This window comes from Nestor notabilis, unplaced genomic scaffold (genome assembly GCF_000696875.1).
Source record: "Nestor notabilis isolate BGI_N333 unplaced genomic scaffold, ASM69687v1 scaffold16551, whole genome shotgun sequence".
Lineage (NCBI taxonomy): Eukaryota > Metazoa > Chordata > Aves > Psittaciformes > Psittacidae > Nestor > Nestor notabilis.
In genome coordinates, this window is record NW_009913553.1 from 39,056 (window position 1) to 60,807 (window position 21,752).

At 40.4% G+C, this 21,752-nt stretch overlaps 1 protein-coding gene across 1 annotated transcript in view; it reads right to left on the reverse strand.

Moving 5' to 3' along the window:
- Positions 1–3,942, reverse strand: part of UMODL1 (uromodulin-like 1) — a gene marked incomplete at its 3' end in the record, with an annotated part of 41,430 nt that extends 37,488 nt beyond the window's left edge. The window contains exon 1 of the mRNA XM_010023254.1: positions 3,867–3,942. Within this exon, the coding sequence (XP_010021556.1) occupies positions 3,867–3,942 (76 nt within the window). The remainder of the gene's footprint in view (positions 1–3,866) is intronic.
- Between the last annotated feature and the right edge of the window lie 17,810 nt (positions 3,943–21,752).

The following is a 21,752-nucleotide window of genomic DNA, read 5'->3' on the forward strand; positions in this document are numbered from 1 at the left end:
GGAATGAAAAAGAAAACAACATAAAGAAACCAAACCACAACAACAGAAACAAAACCAGATGGAATTTAAGAGTTACAAGTAAGCAACCTACAATCATGTCGCAAACATCAGGCTGTTTCCTAATCAGATGCTATAGAAGCCAGAGGGACTGAGTCACGCTGTGTCCCATTTGGGAAATAAATGGGATAAAATTAAAATACCTCTGTCATCATTTAGACAAAGCAAAAGAAACTTTAATAAGGATAAATATGAATTAGCTGCAGAGATTCAAGTATGGCAGGACTGTTATTTCTGAGGGGATCAGGGCCAGTCAATAGAGAGACTGAAGCTAATGCAGTATACACAGTGAGTATACAGTTCAAATATTTACATCTTATCTTATTTGTACAACTTATCTCCTGCATAAAAAGTTGAAACATGTAAAAACAATTCAAGAGAGAAAAAAACCAAAACACTCAACTTGTCAAATTCTCAGAAATCATATGCTTTTATCATGTTTAGCTGCCCAGCTAGACAAAAGATATATGCACAATTTGAGCAGGACTTGTAAAAGCTTTGAACAGGATGATCCATTTGTAGTGCAAGGACAGTCCAGAAGGAAGCATGGAATAGATACCATAGGTATCTATTATAGATGTCATATGGTATCTAATATAGATACCATAGGTATCTATAAATCCCTCAAGCCGGTTGAACTGAGTTACCCAAGTGGTCTTCCTCTAGCCCTAATCCTAGTTTGAATAAGAACAGCCTGAAAGACATCCCGTGCCTTAGATGTCCAAAAGGCTATGAAGAAAAATGGATTTTCTTGGTGCAATTCCCAAATAGGGGCACAGGCACCTGCCTGTTGACAAGCACTTTGGAGTTGCAAAAGGGAGGAGAGGGGGATGGGACTAACCACAGACCACCCCCAGCATGAGTAACTTGCATCTGACCAGACCCAGAGAGAACATCGTGCCCCTGGGAACCCAGCACTGCTCTGCCTAACCCATCCATGCCTTCCTCTGGCAGCAAAAGGCAGAGTTGGATGCCGGGGCATGCTACATAGAACACATGTGAGAGCAAGAGACTTCCCAGCAGGCTCCAGGGAGGCCTGTGCTGCTGCTTACAGCAGCTCAGCAGGCATCAAGCCCAGCATCTCTGTGTCTGGTCCCTGATGCTAACTCCAGAGGCAGCAGCTGAAAGGTCTTCATGTCCCTAAAAAGCACCAGGGCTGTTCTTTGTCCTTAAGAGTAGAGTGAAAGGATATGGTCATGAGGGGCAGGAAGAAAGGCACCCAGCCTGTCTCAAGCTGAGGGGCTGAAACCCACACCCTGCCTGACCCAGGAGATTACCCCAGTGACCAGGTTGGAGGTTTGAAACCCCATATCCAACCACGGCACATAAGTGACAGTGAAGAAAGGAACAGAAGGTGAAGTGAGCCAGCAAAAGTAATGTGGCCTCCCTCCCTGGTTAGCACATTCCTCTGGGAGAGGGGAAAAGAGAACAAAAGTGGGTTCTGGAGCAGGAATCAGAAATCAAGGGCTGCTTTAATCCAGTGCATTTGCACAAGTGCCTTACAAGAAACAGGTAGCTGTCATTACATTTTGTAAAGCATTGCCTTGCCACATGTTAATAGTGCTCCAAGAATACCTATCCCAGCAAATGCTTCCAGGCATGTAGGCATGGGAAGAAAAGAAAAAAAAATCTCATATTAGATTTTTTTTTTTTTTGTGACATTAGCCTGGGACAAAAATTGCTAAATACCCAAAATGGAATGGAAAGAATACCTAAATCATTTTGGATCTAACTTTTATCTAGAGGAAGTGCACAGGCATCTGCCAGTGATCAGGGAAGGTGGGAGGAGCAGGTCAAATTTTGTCCTATGAAAATGAGAAAAATAAACTATTGTATGAAGAAATAATACTGTTATAGTATAAAATACTGTTAGAGGAGGGTAGGGCAGGAAAAGAAGAACAGTTTAGCATGGTTCTTCATTGCTATGATCCCTCTATTTCCCCAGAGCTCACATATTAGCATGGCTAGAGCAAAGCAGGCATTGGAAGAGAACAACTGAGAGCACTGAGGGTTCATGTTGTCCATGCAGAGCTGAGGCTACAGCAAGGGCATAGTACTGGAAAGCTAAAAATTCCAGTGTCAGATGAGCTGTCTTAGGCTCTAGAGCAATGTGCAACATAAATACAGGTATGAAACTGAGAATAAAATGGTGTAGAATTAGACACAGTTTATAATTAGAAGCTACAGCTGTCAGAGCAGATATGAAATTGCATTTCATACTTAAACACTGATACTAGGTATAGGATGAAGCTGCCAAAGCCAAAAGAGAACGTCTGAGATATGGCTATGGTGGTACAAAAAAAAGAGGTTAGGCAGAAGGTGACAGGGAAAGGTGCAGCACCACCAACCTTACCATCCTCCATCATTCCCATACACTTTAAAAAAAGCTTTGACACTCACAAAGTTCAATTTGCTGACAGCAGTTTCCTGCTAGATCAATTTGGGCTATTTAGCAAATTGGCTTTCTGTTCTCATTACTCCTATCTACGGGATTATGGCACTATCAAATGCAATTAAAATGCACTGGCTGTTGTTTCCAGCAACACAAAGTTGAAGTAAATTGTAAAGCATTCACCTGACATTAGCAGGGCTATGTTACACCTATCATCTCTGGACTTTTTAATTAGCAAATACCAGCTTTCAGCACTATCAGGAAAAGTATAAATTTTGTGTCAAGCAGCAGCAAGAACAATTAGAGCAAATACTTCGTTAATAGAAACAAATACTGAGAGGAAGGGCTGAAACAAAAGTCTGCATGGGAGCAGGCTGCTTATAACTGAAGGCCAAACCCAGATCACAACTGAGAGCGTGATCGAAAAAATCAGCAATAAAAATTGCTTGATAGAATTTATACCACTCTTAGTTGCAGTTCTGGAAACCTCACTGCTCAAGTGCCAGGAAAGCCACTGTGAGCTGGATCTATAAAATCTCACGGGAGAACAGCTAGAGCCAAAGACAAGCTTCTTTCTTGTCTTGGCTTAACATTAAAAGTAATCTTTTGGAACAGGTTCATAATTCAGTTTTAAAAGGTAAAGACTCCAAGACACGAAGAAAAATGGATTAAGGGCTCAATTTTTCTGGGTATTCCAAGTTCCATTTAATGTCAATATCACTGCTTTTAAATGACGCTGGAATGGGGGTCCTGCTGATCCCCAGGCTATAGAAACCTCTTTTTCAGCTATGATTTTAACAGAGTAACAGAAAAGTCTGCAAGTCCTTAAGAAATATGGTTTGTATTTTAACTGAGACTTGCAAAATAACTTCAGTAAAAAATGCAACAAAAAGCAGCCAGAAATCACATGTAAATAAATACAACCAGAAATTAAGAACTAATTAGGATTTAATTTAGCAGTTACAATTTAGCAATTGGCTTTGGGTTTTCCGAATTGCAGCCCATACCATAGATGAAAGTTGTCTTCTACAGTTTCATTTTATGCATCTCTAGGAATTTGCCAGGTACATTACTACATAATTTCCTCCAGAAGATAATTTTAAGGAGAATTGTCATTAAAATTCGCGCATTACTGAACACTAAGCAACAATCCTACTCATTCATTTCTGGCACAAAGGAAATGACAAGGCTTTTGCCTGGGGATGAGGAGTTGGAGACAAAGGTTGTATTTTGGCTTTGTTGGATTTTCTTTGTTTAATTATCAGCAGAGGATTCTTAAATGGCCACTGAGACATTGCCAGTTCTGTGGAGACTGGACACCTTGGCTGGTTTATTTCAAATAAAGAGATATCCCACATCCAAACTAAGCCATCCTACATAAGAGGCATGATCCTCTGACCAGGTTTGCAACACTCACCTGTAATTTCATTCCCCTTTCCCTGTAGTGTGGCTGCCCAGAGGATGAGAACAGAAATAAGAGTGATCCTGGCCATTGCAATGCCTGTCTTGGATAAGCACTTCTTACTGCTTTGTTTCCAAGGTGGTAGAGCTTGACTGTACTTTCATGTAGGCTTTTGGATTAGGAGAAAAGGTGCTTTGGTTTTTTACCTTTTTCAGGTGAGCAGTAGCTACTGGCAACAGAAACAAGAGGCTCCAGTGGGAATTTTGCTCTCTCCTTCGTGCTCTCCCCAGTGAACCTGCCGCTTCTGCCTGCTCAGCTTGGATCCCCACCTCCTGCCTGACTTTGAGAAGCATTTCAAAATCGCTGGTTTAGTCCATATTTATCCTTCTGAGCGCCTATTCCCTCTCGCACCTTGAAGACCTGACAGCTGGGAGCCAGATTTACGTAACTTGAATGTCAGGTGTATGTATTTTCAGTTTCTTTTCTGTCCACACATCAGGTGATACTATTTTGTAGGTCTTTAATTCTGTACCTTGAAAACAAACTAAAAGTAAATGACTATGTTGATGTTTTATCCTGAATTCAAGCTGTTTCACTCCCTGTTTCATTGCAATTGCAGCATCACATAAACCAGAGCAATGCTAGAGAAACAAGAACCTTATATTAGGCAGGGCATGAATCACAGGATTTGAGAAACCAAAATCCCTTTTCATTGTGTAAATCATGAAGACATGTTCCCAAGATAGATGTGCCTGCAGCTTCACAATGCAGGACAGTAACTTCAGTGCAATATCACTTGGCTCACGCAAAGAAAAGGAGCAAACACAATATTTTATGAGGAGCTGACATTGAAGTATTAAAAATGACAGGTACAGTTCTTGGAGCTGAGGCAACCAGCACTTAAATACATATTACAGTACTGTAGACAATTTCATGTGGATGAAAGAGACAGATGTAAGGGAGCTGAAACCACAAACTCTCTCATTCGTGTACATTCAGAATATCAGTAATATCACTTCTGTAAAACACTGTTGGGCAATCACCGTGTTGGCACTCACAAGACAGGAGAGGTGGGGCCCTGGAGAACATGTAGGGCTGACAGGGGAGTCACAGGATGGTTCAGATCCTCTGGCAGAGGGCAGAGCCAGAGCTCCATGTAGGGCTGAGGCACTTGTGAGCTGTTCTTCTGGACTGGAAAAGAAAACACCCAGCTCCATCGGGGGGGTGGGGATGGCCCCCGGCCCCAGCGGGGGGGTGGGGATGGGGGTGGAGGGAGGAAATTAAAAAAAGGAAAAAAAAAAAAGCGGAGCGGGGAGGGGGAAGGAAAATTAAGGTTTGCCCAGACTCAGTTTTAGTGCTGGCAGCTGTCACAGGCTTATGTTCAGGCTGAGGCAACTAACAGTGAGTTGCAACTTTATTGCAGTAGTGAATGAAACAGTTCCTAAATGCAGATTATTCTGAATTTCCCTTTCAAATGAAACTCTAAGCAAAGTCAGTGGGTGTTTAGTCCAAACAATAAACTGATACATAATTTCAGGATTTACTGTGCAATTTGCAAATTCTTTCAGGTTCTGATTCACATCTGCAGTATTTTTTCAGTTACAATCAGTTAGGCACACAGCAACTTACTTTTTAGCAATGCAGATACTGCAAGAGACCACTCAGGCGATTAAGCATGCATCCTATGTCCTGTACAGCCACATTCACATCTTTCAGACACATTCTTGCACTGCATTACCTGCAGTATGTTTAAGCTGACGCCCTACATCCTAGGCAGTAGCATGTGCTCTTCATATTCTTGCAGCTGCTGTAATGACTTGCACTTACGCAGTACAAGTTAATACAGAGTCTCCTACAGGGAAACTAAATAGATTCATCGACCATTGTGGAAAACTGACCACCTGGACATGTACAGCTGATTACATACAATTATATTTTTAGTAACCATTGGCATATTTCATAGATAAATTGTTGGTCATTTTTCCTTATTCCTTTCAATTTGGTGGATTTTTAGGACCCCAGTAGAAACGCTTGTTCTAGTGATGAGGAAGGTCAATGGAGAGAGGAACAGAGAAGGAGATGTTTAGTGGAATAAAAAACCTGACTGTGTGGTGCTGGACTCTGCCCTGGAAGGAGCTCATCATAGTTCTCCTGGTCCAGTCATCTGCAGCTGATAGTTCTCCTGGAAATCTTCTTTATATTTTCTGCAGTTTCACTTGTAATGTCTGAATGGATCTAAAGTATCCAATTTATACAAAGAAGTGCAACAAAAGCCATGTCAAAATCCATTCATCAAGAAGCAGATTTTTAGAAATGGGATTTGACTCTCCTAGCCTGTACTATCAGTAATTGGAATATTGTGGCTGGCAGCAGGCTTTCCCATCATACTTTTTAGGCATTTATTTCCTCAGACCAAATCACTTTTGATTTAATTAGTCATGTAGAAGATCCTGATCTTCTTTAGTCTCGGAGTTTGACACAGAAAGGTCGGTAGCTGGAACATTTCTTTTTGCTTTGCATTTCTTTAATTAAATAATCACTATTTCAGATGCTCAAAATGGTGATGACATTTCAAGACAGACTGCTTTGCACTGAGGAAACAGAACTGTGCATTTGGGCAGTATGGGAATCTAACAAAAGCTGTCTTGTGCTCCAGAAGCCAGCATGCCTTCCCGCAGATGTATAGGATGTAAAGATTGGGAACCATTAAATCATTTAACCTGGCCTCTCAAAATCAGCTGTCAGTAAATTTTTCCCAGATACCTCTTCCAGACTCCCACATTTCAATCTGATTACAGCCTGTCAGTCTGAGAAAGCCCAGACTATGGCCACAGCAGACCGTGGAAATGGATGGAGGTGCCACCCGTCCTTTGGTTCTCACAGTGGAAATAAACTGATCCAGATCAGGAACACAAAGTCAAAACCATTCTGCTAGCTGCCAATGAAGGTGACAAGAAGTTCAGATGAGACTTAATTTCTGCTCCATGATTGTGTTGCCTGGTGCCTGTGACTCCCAGTGAATTTCGTCACACTGTCAGGGCAGTCTTAAAAAGTGCCCCTATTGTGACATTTCAGATGTTTATTAAGGGCTGAGTTCAAACTAGTCTTTCCCATAGTGGGGCATTCCTAAGGTTTCCTTCATCTTCACTCCTGATCTTTGCAAAGCCTGCAGAAACTTAATTGCCTTTGAGCCTGCAGTTGATCTGTCAAAACTGTCTTGAATTGGTCAGCAAGGCCAAAAGGTGTTAGAAGAGTGGAACAGGCTGACTTAGCCAGAAGCAACCTTTTTGCAGCTAAAGACAAAACAAAATAAATCACTCCCGCCATCAGAATACAAACTTATTCCAGCTTCTGAAAATCAATACATATAATGGACACCTTATTGTCTACTCCCCACAGAGAACTGAACTTCTCAGAAATTTTAACTATTTAGCTCTCAGAGATAAAATGCTAGTCCACAATACCAGGGCCTTGAATTCCCTGCCCCTGCCACAGACCTCTTGTGCAGCCACAAGCAAGTCACATAGGTCAAATTTGCCACTGCAGTGAAGTCATGATGGTGACAGAAAGCCCACTATTTCAGACCTCAGGAAAATCACAACTACAATACTAAAAAATATGCTTTTGCTTATTTTAACGGAGAAAAAAGGTAGAACAGAAAAATCACTGTATCAGCATAGCATACACTATGTTAGGATGGCTAACTGCTAAACTGGCAATTTTTAGAAAGGGTCCTCATTTCCCTGAGCTTCAGACACACATCCAGAAAATGGATTAGTACACTTGCTTATTTCACTAATGTGGTTCAGAGAAAAACGCATTAAAGATGAAGGGACATACACAAATGACAGTAAAAAACCCATTCACTTATAGCCTTAAGAGTTAATTAGCTCAACTGTGCAAGCAGAACAGTTCCTGACTGCAGTCAGTGATTTGTTCTGTCTCACCAATAAACTGTTCCTCAGGAAAATCTCTGGGTCGTGTTTTTTCCCTGAACACGGACAAACTGTTTTAAAGTGACTCATGAGGGAAAAGTTCTTATTGGTAACAGGAGGAAAAATATGAGTCAAGCAGAGGTCATGCTGAGCCTCTGCCTGGCCTTGCTCCTCCAACTGAGTGCTAGTTGTGCAATCTCAGCATAGAGAAACTCTTGTTTGCTCCAGTGCTTTGATGGCACGGTCCCATTCGCAACACCGAGTTTGGTACCAGATGAGACTGTTGATCACACCTCATATATGATTTAGCAGCACTGCAGGGATGTAAATCCTATCTAAGACATTTCATAGTATGCTGCTTGGTTTTAACTCTTAAACTGGGCATTTTTGAAAGAAAGCAGTCTGGGCAGTGGGTATTGTCATTTTCTATGAAGGCTTACTTGGAAGAGAAGTCAAAGGGTCTGCTGCTCAGCATTCCTCCATGGGGTGTAAGGGCCAAGTCCACCTGAAGGTCCCATTCAGCAGACTATTGTGCCTGGCCTGTGCACTTTGGTGATGGGACTAGAGCCCCTCCTCGCTCTGTCTTGCTGGCTGGACCACCAGCTCCCTGCAATGAAGGGCTGGGAACTCAGCCCCAACACCGATCTCACGCTTTCCTGCTGCCCCCATTCCCATGCTGACCCAATGCCACAGGGCTAAAGAACAGCAATATCTTGCAAACAACAGTGACCAGCCCATGGATGTGGCCAAGCTTCACTGGGTTGTGCCAGTGCTGCTGCCTGTAACCCTAATTTTTGACTGAAAGCACTTGCTTCTCCTCTTGGAAAAAGGATGATTTCCCATTTCTTATCCCTCTTAAACTCATCTGACATACAGCCAGGATATGGATGGGATGGAAAGGAGGAGAGGATTGTGCATGCAACTGGCAGTTCCCCTTGTGAATCCATCTCTTGCATACACATGCAAAGCCTGCCTCTGTCAAGCAGATTTGAAGTACAAAATAAAGCAACCGAAATACACAATGTGGTTTTCACTGTTAGCCAGCGTAAGATTTGGCCCTTAGCTTCCAGTCAAGAGATACAGACATATACACACAGACCCAAGCACACGTTTCTGATGAGAGATTTTTCTAAATCATTGCAGAAGACAATCTGTTGTCCAAACCACTGATAATGTTTCACAATTTGTGTAAGAGCTTTTATTGATGCATTAGATTTAAATGCTTATATGAAGATACTCACTTTGAAGGACCTAAAGGAAAATTGTTTCTGTAGACTCCTCAGCCAGCTCAATTAAAAGCAGAGGAGCTCATGAAAGAAGAGGAGCCTTTCAAAGCAGAAACACTGGACTAAGGGAACCTACTATACAGGCAAGGCAAGTGGCAGCACCTCGTTCCTACTGTGTGAATACTGAGTAAGGACTTTAAGACAGGTTTGCAAAAAAACCTCAGCATATTTTAACCTGGTCAGAAGGTACAAGCACTTGAATAGGTTTGTTTAGAAGGAGGAATGCAGGAAGTTGTTTTGGAAAGGTATATAATTTCTTTTTTTCTACCTATTAATACCTGTAATTCTGATCAACCCAAATACTGGATTACAAAGTACATGGGAGGCAGGGAGCTCTTTAAGTGGGCAGAAAAACACCAAATGACTAAACCACTATATGATTAAAAACCATATGGAGTGGAAGTTTGGGGTAAAGGGAAGCTTGGGCTGAAAGAAGACGACTTTTAATCCTTTTGCCAAAATGTAATGAAGACAAGTTATCAACCCAAATCTGCGTGGCTGAGGAAATCTGAACAAGCAGAAAATTCAGTGGTATTTTCAGAGATCTCACTGTATACAGTGAGGAAATGCTTCTCTTTTTTTTCTTTTTAATAAAATCTTGGCTTGCTGTCAAGTGTAACTGCTGTTTTGAAATTATTTCTGCTTTGAGATTGATACTAAATCATTAGCGTGATTAAAATCAAAGGATCTTTGGGTTTTCCATGCCCTTGCTCATACCCTTCCCCCAGATAAAGATTACAGACTACTTGTAAGAACCCCCGCACCAGGCATCTGCCAGAAACAAGTCATGTCTGAACATCCAGACTTGCCCAGAAGGCACTACAGGGCTAAACCGCCCTCTGAATTACTCAGCAGGAGGCTATTAGCATCCTGCTCTGACTCTGCATTTTGACACGTACACATTCGCCATCGTTTCGCCCACCAAGTGGGTTCTGTCATCTGAAGCATCTGTTGAGTTCAAGCTTTTGCTTAAACAGAGGAGAGCAAAGCTCCAGCTTGCTCAGTATTTTCCAGCACACCAGTAGGATTTATTCCATCAATACCTGTGAATTAAGCAATGGAAGAGTGGAAGTCTAATATTAGCCCACAAGTCTCGCAAGGGGGGTGCTTTGCAGGACTGTGCAATCAGAAGGAAGCCTCCAGCCTGGAGTGTGAGGAATTTTATACATTATCCTGGGTAAGAACTGTGCTCCATCTCAGAAGAATTTCCCAGCACTGATATTTCCACTTTTGATGTCAGGAAAGCTGCTGCTCTTTCTACACCCTCTCCTACATGCAGTCCCTGCCTCAGTTAAATAGCATCGCCTGCTTTTCCAGGTACTCAGGAAAAGAAAATCATTCCTACCTCTGAACAGCATCAACTGCTGGCATAAGCACTGGCAGTTTCTCTACAATTCCGTAGTGTCGAAAGGGGAAGTAGAAGTCTAAATGCTTAGTTTGGAATAAAGACTATATTGCATCACTGGCTTGGTAATCTGTAAAAGAAACAATTGATCACCTTTGCAAATCTAATTAGGAAAAAGGAGTGATGCGTGGCAAAGAAGTTCAATGTTTGGAATGCAAAGAGACTTCACACCAGGTTTTGGCATTCTCAGGTGAAGAACAGTATGTGATCATGCACTGTAAAATAGCAGGAAAATAGTTTTCTTGATTTTTCTCTCCTTCCAGATTTCAGACCACAAAAAACCACAACTAAAATTATCTCACTCTGTTTAACTGAAAAAAAAAAATCACATCTTGACAGCTATTGACAGTTGATATTTAAAGCTCAAAAGGAGATGCTTTTCAAAATGTTTATTGCCTTGTGAAGAGTAGGTTACTTACTGAATCTGTTCTACACCCTGAATTAGCACAAATGCCAGTAGGGAAACTTCCTGCATGCTTTCTCCCAGGCTGACCTTCCACATGAGAAAAATTCCCTAGTGAAGATAGATTTTCATTCCCTCCTTGAAATCAAACATCTGGCTTTGGTTAAGAGGCACATAACCCTGTCCTTTGTGATATTTGGATTGCAAGTGCTGTGGGGCAGGGAGCATTTTCTCTGTTATTTGCTGTTGAAAATGACAGGGCCTTTAGTTTATAGATGCAATGATGACAATGTTACCACTGAAGGATGATGAGAACATGATTATTGTCATGATTAACATTCATTTATAATTCAAATGCCAAGTATAAATACCACCATGCATTTTATATCGTTCATCTTTGCAATTAATTTCTATCATACTCTAAAAACTATTGAATATTGAACTGCTTGAGAGATGGAGCTCATGAACTGATCCAATGCCTCAAATTGAAAGCTGGAGTCAAAAGAGTATGTCAGTCTCACCCAAAAGCTAGTACTGCTGAAATAATTCTGTGCATCCATTACATCAGTTTAATGAGAGAGAGAAGAGTATGTGTATGCCTCTTAAAAAGTGGGAGGCAAATGAAACAGGATTTCATTTAGTGCATTTTTATTTAGTTCTTCTCAGAGATATGATGGGATGGATGGATGGATCAGTCAGTAAAGGTTTTAGGATGGTCTACAAAGCTTCCATGCCTTATCTGCAATGGATTTAAGAAAGCAAAAGCTTAGCTGATGAAAAGAGTAAACGAATGCTTTGCCTATATGCCCCTGATTCTAAGCAATCATGCACCTAAGAGGAAATACACTGACGAGCAACATCATTCCCAGCTTGCAAAAGCTCTGGTTTTGATAGACCTTCTACTTCCAGAAGCAAGAGGGACACGAATACTTTAGACAACAAAAAAGTTCACATGATGAGCCCGGAGGGCTTATAAACAGCAGCAGATGGGTAGACCCTTAATCATCAGTCTGAGAAAATCACCCTGATGTCACTGCTGGAATTTGATGCTTACTCCAAGGTGTGACAAGTAAATTTCCTTACCAGCAAGGTAGAAATCTCATGCTATGGAAGGACACACAAAAGTATCCTCCTGGTAACAAGTATATCTTTACAGTAACAAGGGTCCAGTAAAAGTAAGAAAGACTTGATCATATGGCCCACAACTAAAGCAATATTTCCATGTCAAAAATGGCACGGCTGAGTCAGTTTTGCACTCTGAAGAGCTACACTGAGTGACAGTAAGCAGACAAAACCTCATCAAATTACCTGGAGCATCATTTGGCACAAGGGTGATGCAGACCTGGAAAAACGGGCTGTATAATTCCCCGGCTCTTGGGGCAGAGAAAACGAGGAACAGACAGAACATTTTTGCCTTTAAGATGCTGCTGAAACACCCTCCACCAAGGAAAATATGGTCAAGAGGAAGCAAAGGTAAATTCCAGTAATACTGGTATTCCCTTTCCTTTTGCTGTGCCAAGGAGAAAAATGGGAGGTCTAGCTTCTCTATTTAAAAACAAACATCTAAGTTTTGAAGTAATGTACCTACATTATGCAACTGCATAGTCCCCAGCAAAATGGGCTGATTTTCAATCTAGAGTTGTCTAAAAATATATTTGGAAGGACCGTTTCCAAAAAGGGTAAGGGTTATGCACATAACTCAATGTCCACTTACGAAAATCTTTCTGTATTCATACAAACAGCATGACTGATTATTTGAGCTGAAAGGTCTTTTTAATCTAATTTACTTTTAGGTCCTCTTCTGTCTTTCCCCTTTTACATTTCTATGTAAATGAAGATGAATGTTTTGCTAAGTTTCTATTTATTATCATGTTTCTGCCATTATATAATTTATTTTTATACACATATCTTTATATTCACAAACATATGCACATATAACCAAATACATACAGGTACATAAATATGTACATGTATATACACATATATGTGCAAAGATATAACCATTACAATAGGAATTTGATTTGATTCAGCAGTGTTAATATTTAAATTTAAAATGGAACTGTATCAGCCTGTTGCAACCTGATCTTACAAAACCCATTTTTCAACCATGATGATTACACTCTTTAAGCATCTCAATTGATACAGAAAACAACTGCAACAAGGAGGGAGCAGTTCTGGCACAGGCAGATGAGACAAAGGAAAAAAAGTAAGAAACAGAAACAGTGTCTTGCATTACGTCCACAGCAACACGTGCAATCAGCGAGGAGGGAAATGGATCCCTGTACACTGGATGCTGTAAACACCCTCTAGAAGCTATTATCTATCAGTTTAGTTTAAGCCTCTATCCTTAACAAGTCTTAACATGTACACCATAAAGGCAAGTCCCATAGCACCTTATTAACTTGTTTATTCTTTCCAGCTCTCTGCATTCAAGCTAAATCACATTATGCAATTAGCTGCTGTGAAAACAAAAGAATTGTATTTTGATTTTGCGTGTTTAAGGATCAGTTCAAAACTGTTATCTTCAAAAAGTATTTGACGGACTCACTTAGGATCAGCTTGATGTCTGAATTATCTTCCTGCGCTACGAAAACAGGCTGCTGCTGAGGTTATGTTTAAAACTCTTGAGATGGTGCAAAAAACCCCATGACTCAAACAGTGAATTTTGATGATTTGGACAACTTCATCACCTCAACCATAGGATCAAAAGAATTCATTATTTTTAGGAGGTAGGTGTGACTGGGTGGTCAAATGCCATAAAGTTCATCCTGTAGCATATTAGTTTTTTTCCTGTTGAAAAGTCTAAATATCAGTGTTCAAGTGATTCAGTTATTAGCAACTTCTTCTGGCAAACAAAAGGCAGCACATCTCATCTAAGCTACATGACATTTATTTGTATGGGAAAAGGAAAGAGACAGTTACCATGTAAACAAAAGAAAAACAAGAACAAAATTTCACTTGCTCGGTTGAGTTCATCACCAGCTAAGCCTAATTTTGATGAGCTCCTCATCAACAGCAGGATCCGCTCTAATAGAATTTACCATAAATGGAGATTCAGGGGCTTACTGTTATCAGAGGGATTGACCAAATGTTAAAACAACAATGGCAAGAAGAAACTCAAACTATTTGATACTGTTGGTTTCAGCATGCATTTGTTTTCTAAATGTGTAATAGGTCCACTGTGGCTGTCATCGGAATGGCTCTGCATGATTGATTTCATGACCTTCCTCACAGAGTCAGTTCTTACATGCCTATTTCCAGTGTTAATGTGTTCCCCAGAAAATGCATATTGAAGGCATACATGGGGTGTATCCCAGGTCACAGGAAAAACTCATCCCAGTCCAAGAAACCATGAAGGTTTTTGTCCTCCTCTCAGTATATCCCGGGAAAACAAAGGCATTCAACTTGTTTTTATTACTGGGGGATGTATTCAGTCACAGAAATATCCCAGTCCTACAAGTGATGGTAAATGCTGTCGTTCAGGGAGGGTAGGCAGCAGGTTCATTGCCTGAAGCATACTACGAAATTGGGGTCTTCACATTCTTCTATCAAGCAGAGGACATCACGGGTATATGAGGTTCCTTTTAAACTAAATCATGCATACGGTATGGGCAATAAACTATCATCTAGAGATATATTCGAAAAATTCTTAGTACTCTTTTTAGAAAATGGAAAAAATTTTGCATGCCATGTGAAGACAGTATTATTAAAAAAGAGTACTTAAAAATAAACTAAAATTTCTATTATGCTGTAATAAGCTACTTAGAAAAAGTCCAAGCTAGTTCCCACTGAAAATAAGTAGGATGAATCTGAGAAAACACAAGGGTGTCTTTCAGTAAATATTTATGGGAATATAGAAAGAGCAACAGAAACTTGGCCATAAATTTCCAAGAAGAATAGAAGGTGTCATTAATGTTTGCTCTCTCTGTATGAGCTATGGGTTCTTCCTCCTGGGGAAATCGCAGTGGAAAATTGTAAACAAATTTTTCTGCACAGCATCATAAAATAAATTCCCAGTTCTGTATTCAGTGCTGGAGATACTGCCAGGCAACAGGAAATGATTGCTGTATCTTGAGAGAATGCCCTGAATTTATTATTCTTAGGTCATCTGTTAGTGACACAACACAAAGTTTCGCCTAGGTTTTACTCCAGCAAGCCCACACTTGAAGCTAAACAGATGTCCAGAAAATTCAGCAGATTAAAATACACAAACAGATCTCTTTAGTTCACTAAAATCTGTAGCTATCAAGTGACAACAATTAGTGTGCAGTTTAGCAGGAATTAAGTTTGGCTAAGCCCACTTAACATTACCTTTTAGACTTCCTCATTCAGAGCTTCAAGAAGTCTTGTTAGGGTTTTTTGCAATAGCATTAATTGCCTTTTTTGCTTAAAACATATTCAGAGGAAATGCTCTTCACTTTTCTATTTTTTTTTTTTAAATTGGAGAGGAGATGATTTTGAAAAGTTCAAGTCTTTCAAGCAAGCAGGAAAGGTAAAGCTCTACCAGAAGCTATAAATTCAGGGCAGGGTTAACAAAGAGTTTTGTGGACTGTTTACATGCAGAGGTGTATTACATGATTGTAATAGTCCTCTTTAACATCAGATTTTTAACATCCCAGCAAGTTCTGTGTAAGTAGTAATGACAAATGACTTCATTTTCAGATGCTTCCTTTAAAACATAAATGCATGCATCATCTTTGAACACAAATCTATTAACAATTTGGCATCACAGACAGCATTCTTAAATGCTAAACACTTTGATATTCACCATCCTTAGCGGTATTTTATTTTGTCCACCATCTAAAAACATGTTTACAGGAAGATTTTTCAGCTTAGGTGGCACACAGTAATCTGTTAAACTATAGTTAGCTACAACATTTGCAACAGCCTCTCTATACCCGCCACCTGCACCTAACTCACATATGGAGATATGGAGATGCAATGAGGTTGAGCCTAGTTTTTAAGCACCGTATGCAGAAGCAACTGCTGTCCTTGTGTTGGTATGCGCTCAGGCAGAGGGCCATTCTTGGTGGCTGAAGGCACAGAGGGGAAAAAAGCAAGTATGTCACCCTCTGTCTGCTGGGACCTGCTGCTAAAACTGAATAGCAATAGTTGCTGACACAGCATGCCAAATACTCAGCAAACGTGCTGGTCCAGGGCATCTCCTGGCATCTGGCAAGGGTTATAGTGGATACCTGGCTGTAACTTAAAACAGCATGAAAACTCATAGAGACTTTCCTCTGACCTAACTCATGGCTAAAGAAAACGAGTCACATTTTAGCAGCAGAGTGAGCAAAACCCTCCTGCTCACTCCCTGAAAAGCTACAGTGCAGTAAAGATGAAGAAAGAAACCACCTGGGACTGAGGAAGATGAGGAGGGGGAATCAGGGAAAGCAGAGAAGAAGGGAAAAAACAAGGGAGGAATGAAAGGAAGAATGCAGGGAGGGAGGAAAAAAATCTGTATGTTGTTAGAAATAGTATTTGCCAATTCCATATAAGCTGTAATAACTCCAAAAAAACCAATTAAGGCAATGGAAACGCAGAAGCAGTAATGCAGAGATGAATCATCTGACCTAAAATAGAGGCAATGATGAAACACATAAAGGAAGAAAGTATGTCATTTTAGCTTTAACAGCAAAATAATTCCAGATACGATTTTTTGAAAATATTTGGCCAATAAAAAACACCAGACAGCGTTAGTTACTACAGCTTTATCCAGGTACAGTGGAGAACTTTTATCCATTACAAGCTATCGTTTAAAACGGACATGTCTCAGACACAAAAGCTAGGCAGCACCCAAAGCACCACACATGCCAGTCAGTCTCTGAGAGTGACACCGCCAGTGAAGGATACAAAATAAAATAAAGATCAACTTATCAGCTTTTCAAATAGGATGTGAATTACAGAATCCCCCTCACTTTCTCCCTTGCAGGTCAGCACTGCACTAATAAATACGAGACTACAGAGTAGCTCTCAACGCAGTGTAGGCCTGCAGCAGTTATGAAGCAATGGAGAAAAAGTTTCCAGTGCAGACTGTCCATACATAGTCCCAAAACTTTTACAGCCCTACTTTAAATGAAAAACTGTCAGCTGAAGTGGGGGGGTACCATATCCAGGCAGCTGAGCAGCCTGGCAGAAGAGAGGACAGAATTTCTTTCCACATCACACATTTCTGCAGATTCCTGGGAACAAATACGCCCCTTCAGTAACTCCAGAGTCCATTGACAAGACCGCAGGGGTCAGATTCCTCAACCACTGATGTCAGGATTTAAGACTAGCTCTAAATCATTCAAACCTACACTCTCCAGCCTGAAAAATGCTAATCTCTCCTGCCACTGTTTCAGGTTCCAGCAGCAGTTCCTCTGTATGTCAACCAGGCAGCACACATTCACTGCCTTTTCCCAGTTCAGCTATCTCTATCGTCCACGTACAAAGGGAAATTTGTATTTTCACCAGGTTCTCTCCAACAATGAAATTTCACTTTTGTATTTAAAGGCAACTTTAATACTACTTTGTGCTACTTTGGAAATAGCAGGAGACATTAAGAGGAGAAAGAACAGCCACATACACTGAAACACAATAGCTAGGTCCTTCCATGCCACTCTGAGACTCTCGGTATTTTCTGTGCTTTAATTAGCCATCTGGTAAGTGCCATCGTCTTTTAACCCTGCATCAGAATATACCTGAATAAGCATAAAGCCAATTTCAACCTAAAGACCAATGTCAACTTAAGATTTCTCTGGAGCTAAGCCATCAGGTATCACAGCTCATCAAATGTCTTCTATGTGCAGTACAGACAGTAATACTTTAGATGTACAAACATCACAAAGTACGAAACCAAAAACCAGCTTAAAGCCAGCATAGCTTTATCCTCTTTGCAATGATTCTGTTTAGCTTGATGATTTTTGCAGAACGAATTCAGATACTCAGTGTCTTGTGGCAACATGCCACATGGAGTATAATGCTGAGGCTTCACTGCAGTCTGCTCAGAAGACTACATTACTTGTGAGGTGGAAGTCCACAGCTGCATTAAAATCAATGCTTAGATATGGTGCACCAAGGTACATGTAGGCCATGCGCATTTGCATGACCATACAACCCCAGTTCAGACTGAAGAACTGAGGCACACCGCCTCAAGTCCTCCTTTCTATTATTTTCATCTCACTGAGCCCAGCTCCTTCAAACTATAATGCCAAGTGATAATTCTTGACAAGAGACCTGCTGCTTAGCCAGCTGTGTACGAACCTCCCTTAGGTCTTCAAACTTTCATCAAAACTTTGGGTAGTCTTCCCATTAAAAAGACTTTTCTTAAAAAAAATTGTGGGTCTTTTTTTCCTTCCAAAAGGCCCATGATGACACCATGGGAGATGCTGCAAAAAGTCATCAGACTGAGTCCAGCAAAACAGGCTTATGTGTGTGATCTTACTTTTCAACCAGAAACACTTGTTCTACAGTTTTCCAGCACATATTCCAGTTGTACTGGTCACACACACTCTACAGCTATGATCTCTGCCAACGTAACTAAGAGAGTGACATTAGTGAGAGCAATGTTTATAACAATTGAGAGAGGGGAAGCCAGCTGTGTAATGGCATGGCCAAACTTTGCCTCTTCCTATTTAGCATTCAAAATGGCACATATACATAGCACTGTGTAACCACATGTACCTACCAAATCCCTGGAATACAATACATTAGAGCCAGCTAGGCCCCAAGCAAGACGCTTGTACTGGAAAGGCAATCAGCCTCTCAGCTGTCCATGCATAATTGGCTCATATATAATGAATTGCCACAGGGAACTGGGGGGGAAGGGAGTTAACTTGACAAAAAAGCAACTCAGGTGAAAAGACCTCTTCCAGAGCACTGTTTCCGTACTTCAGCAACCTCTGCTAAATAAATCCCCATTCTGTTTTGGGCCTGAACAAATCGTGCAAAGAATGTAATCTGACAGTACAGAACTGACAATAATAAATTCAGTCAGTAGCCTGAACATAAAGCAATAATTCAGTGTCTTGGTTATTTTTGCTATGCCACTTGAACTTTCTACCCAGTAATGGATAAATCAGCACTGAGATGACATCAGTAAGGCTGCACAGGCCATAGAAATGCAAAAGTTGACCTATGGTTTTACAGGGCAGTATTTCTGTATTCAAGGCTTGAAAGCAAGTTTCAGTTCCTCACCCCAAATTGTGGGCCTGTCTTTATAGTGAACAGAAAGGCACGAGAATAAGCTTAAAGCTGTTATACATTGCAACCTCTCCTTGAAATACGCATTTTGTAGTCTTGGAATCAGCGTATTAGTATCATATATGAAATAACACCTAAGTTATACAACAGCACCCTAGGGTATAGGTAGTTATCTGCAGAAACAAAAAATAAACTTTTTTTGATTGCAAAACCAAAAAACATTCCATTTAGAAATAACATTTCTGGCACTATTTGATGAAGCAAAGAAACGTAGACACAGTTTTTCAGTAAGCCAATAGATTTACTTCGTAACTGTTGCATTTTTTGCTTGATGAGAACTTACCACAAATCACCTCTAACACTGGGATACAATCTTCTGAAAAGAAAAATAATCTACTCAACATACACCACATTCTTTCAGCATCTTAGCAACGCATGAACATGAACTTGCTGCAATGCTGAGAATTGTATCCATCTCTGCATAATCTCTAACCCTAGCAGATTGTTGTTTGAGGCCAAGCTGTCTGACCGAAGATCCTGAGGATCAAGCTGACTTTTAAAATACACCATAGCAGTAACAGCATTTTGGTGCTCTCTGTCATTCACTTATATATACTTTCTAGAGAACTAAGGCTACAGTCATACTGCTTTCTGCCAAGAAACTTGCTCCCTAAAGCCACATTTACAGGAAAACAGGATGATAAACATATCTATTGTACTGACTTGAAATTTTGCACAATCATTCCGTTTTTCCTGAAAATAAACATTGCTAAATGTAAATAAAAGCCTAAACCTTCCTTTTTTTATAATAAGCACAAGACACTTCATGTTCCTTTGCTCTTCCTTGATTGGGAGATAGCACACAGACAACATCATAGAATATACTTGCTCTAACATCCATCTTTCCATTTGCTTTTTCCTTTTTTACATGTAGTTTGTCTCAAATAAAAGGCCAGGATGTACACACTCGTAACGAGGAAATCAAATCCACTTTTTAATATTGGCTCACACACTTCCACTGTAATAAGAATACTGGGGATTTTATTTTTAGAAGACTGAGACACTGAACTCCGGCTGAAGTTAATCAGAGCTGTGAAAACTGATAACATGAAATTGCACCCTGTCTGCTGCACTGTGTCAGTTTTTGTATTTCAGTTGCTCTTGCAGCTTTTTATCAAGTCTGTCTTTTTAAGTACCCATGAATGGCTTACTAGCTTCAAATGAAAATATTCTTTTAAACAATCACAGTACCATGACCATATGCCCGCTAAGAGAATATGTGCCTTAATACTTGTAGCATATTTTTCTCTGAATCATTGTCTGACCTGTGGAACTATCACCTGTTTAAGTAGGTACCTGTTTACTACTATGTAGTAATATTGCCCTAGAAAACTGCTATCTAGCTTGTCGTGTCTGGCAGTGTTTATCTGAAACTGTCCAAGCATTAGGCACGAGGATTCCGAGTGGAAAATATTAACTAGATTGTTCTATTTGCATAAGAATGAGGGTGACAGTTAAAAAAAGTATCAAGACTTGGCACTTGGAAACTGCAATACCAGGAATTAGAAGAGTTTTACATTAGAGTATGTTACAGTTACTTTCCTGGTAAGAAACTTGAATCTTCAGAGTCTTGTCTGTGTACTTTGCTCCACACTGGTTATGGGAACATGGTGATTTTTGTAATATTCCCATTGTGTACCTTACTGCGTGGTCGTCTCTCTGAATACTAGTAAGTACTTTTGTAACAAGTAACAGATTTTAAGCAGAAAAAGTAAGATTTCTTTTTACCTGCTAGCATCCACTCTGGGAGGTTTCATACAATTATATTAGGAAAAGAAAAACACCCTTTTCCATGCACAGTTGTCAGCAATCAGAAACCGGTAGAAAATTCTATGTCTGTGTTTTGGCAAGTCATTAAGTTTTGGCAGAATATTCGGAATTAAAGCTTGACCCCTAGGGTTTCCAGAAACATTGGCTGCATTCGACAGTGGCTGAAAGGAACGAGTTCATTCAAGTATCTTCTGTGATCACAAGTGACAGCACTTCATCTCTTGGAAGTTCTGGGACAGAAGCTGGTATTTGACGGCATGGGGGTAGGAGCCGCAGCGTGTCCTGCAGCATGGGCATTTGCTCCACTGATAAGATTTTCAGGGCCATCTGAGAGACAAGGTAGTTTCTTTAGAGATTAAGTATTTCCCTCTGCAATATGTCCTTGGCAATAGTAATTCCAGAGTTTTTGGTGGGAAATAAGACCAGACATAACACTCTGTCCCTCAGGTACTGCATTTCTGTTGTTACAGCAGCTGTGGGAGAACCCTAGGCTTTGAAAAGCCACACTGCTGTGGAAGAGGGGATGCAGCAGCAGCAGCACATATTCCTTAATCTATCAAAGAACAGAATGGACCTCTCTGTATGGACACAAGGCTCAAAGAAAATTTACCAAGATGAAAAATTTTAGCATCTGTATCTAATCAAGATTCCCCCACCAAAACAAAGCAAAATTAGCCTGTATGGCATTCCTTCTGAGGTGTGTTCTTTTCTTAATCTCTCTCCTTTCCCAAAACCAAGCTTTTTTCTGCCGAACCTTCCTGCTAACACAGGAGTGCCTCAGGGCATCTAGGATACTTACAAGGCTTTCTAAAATAACTTGATGTTGTTAGTTTTAAATTAATCACACAAAGTCCAAAT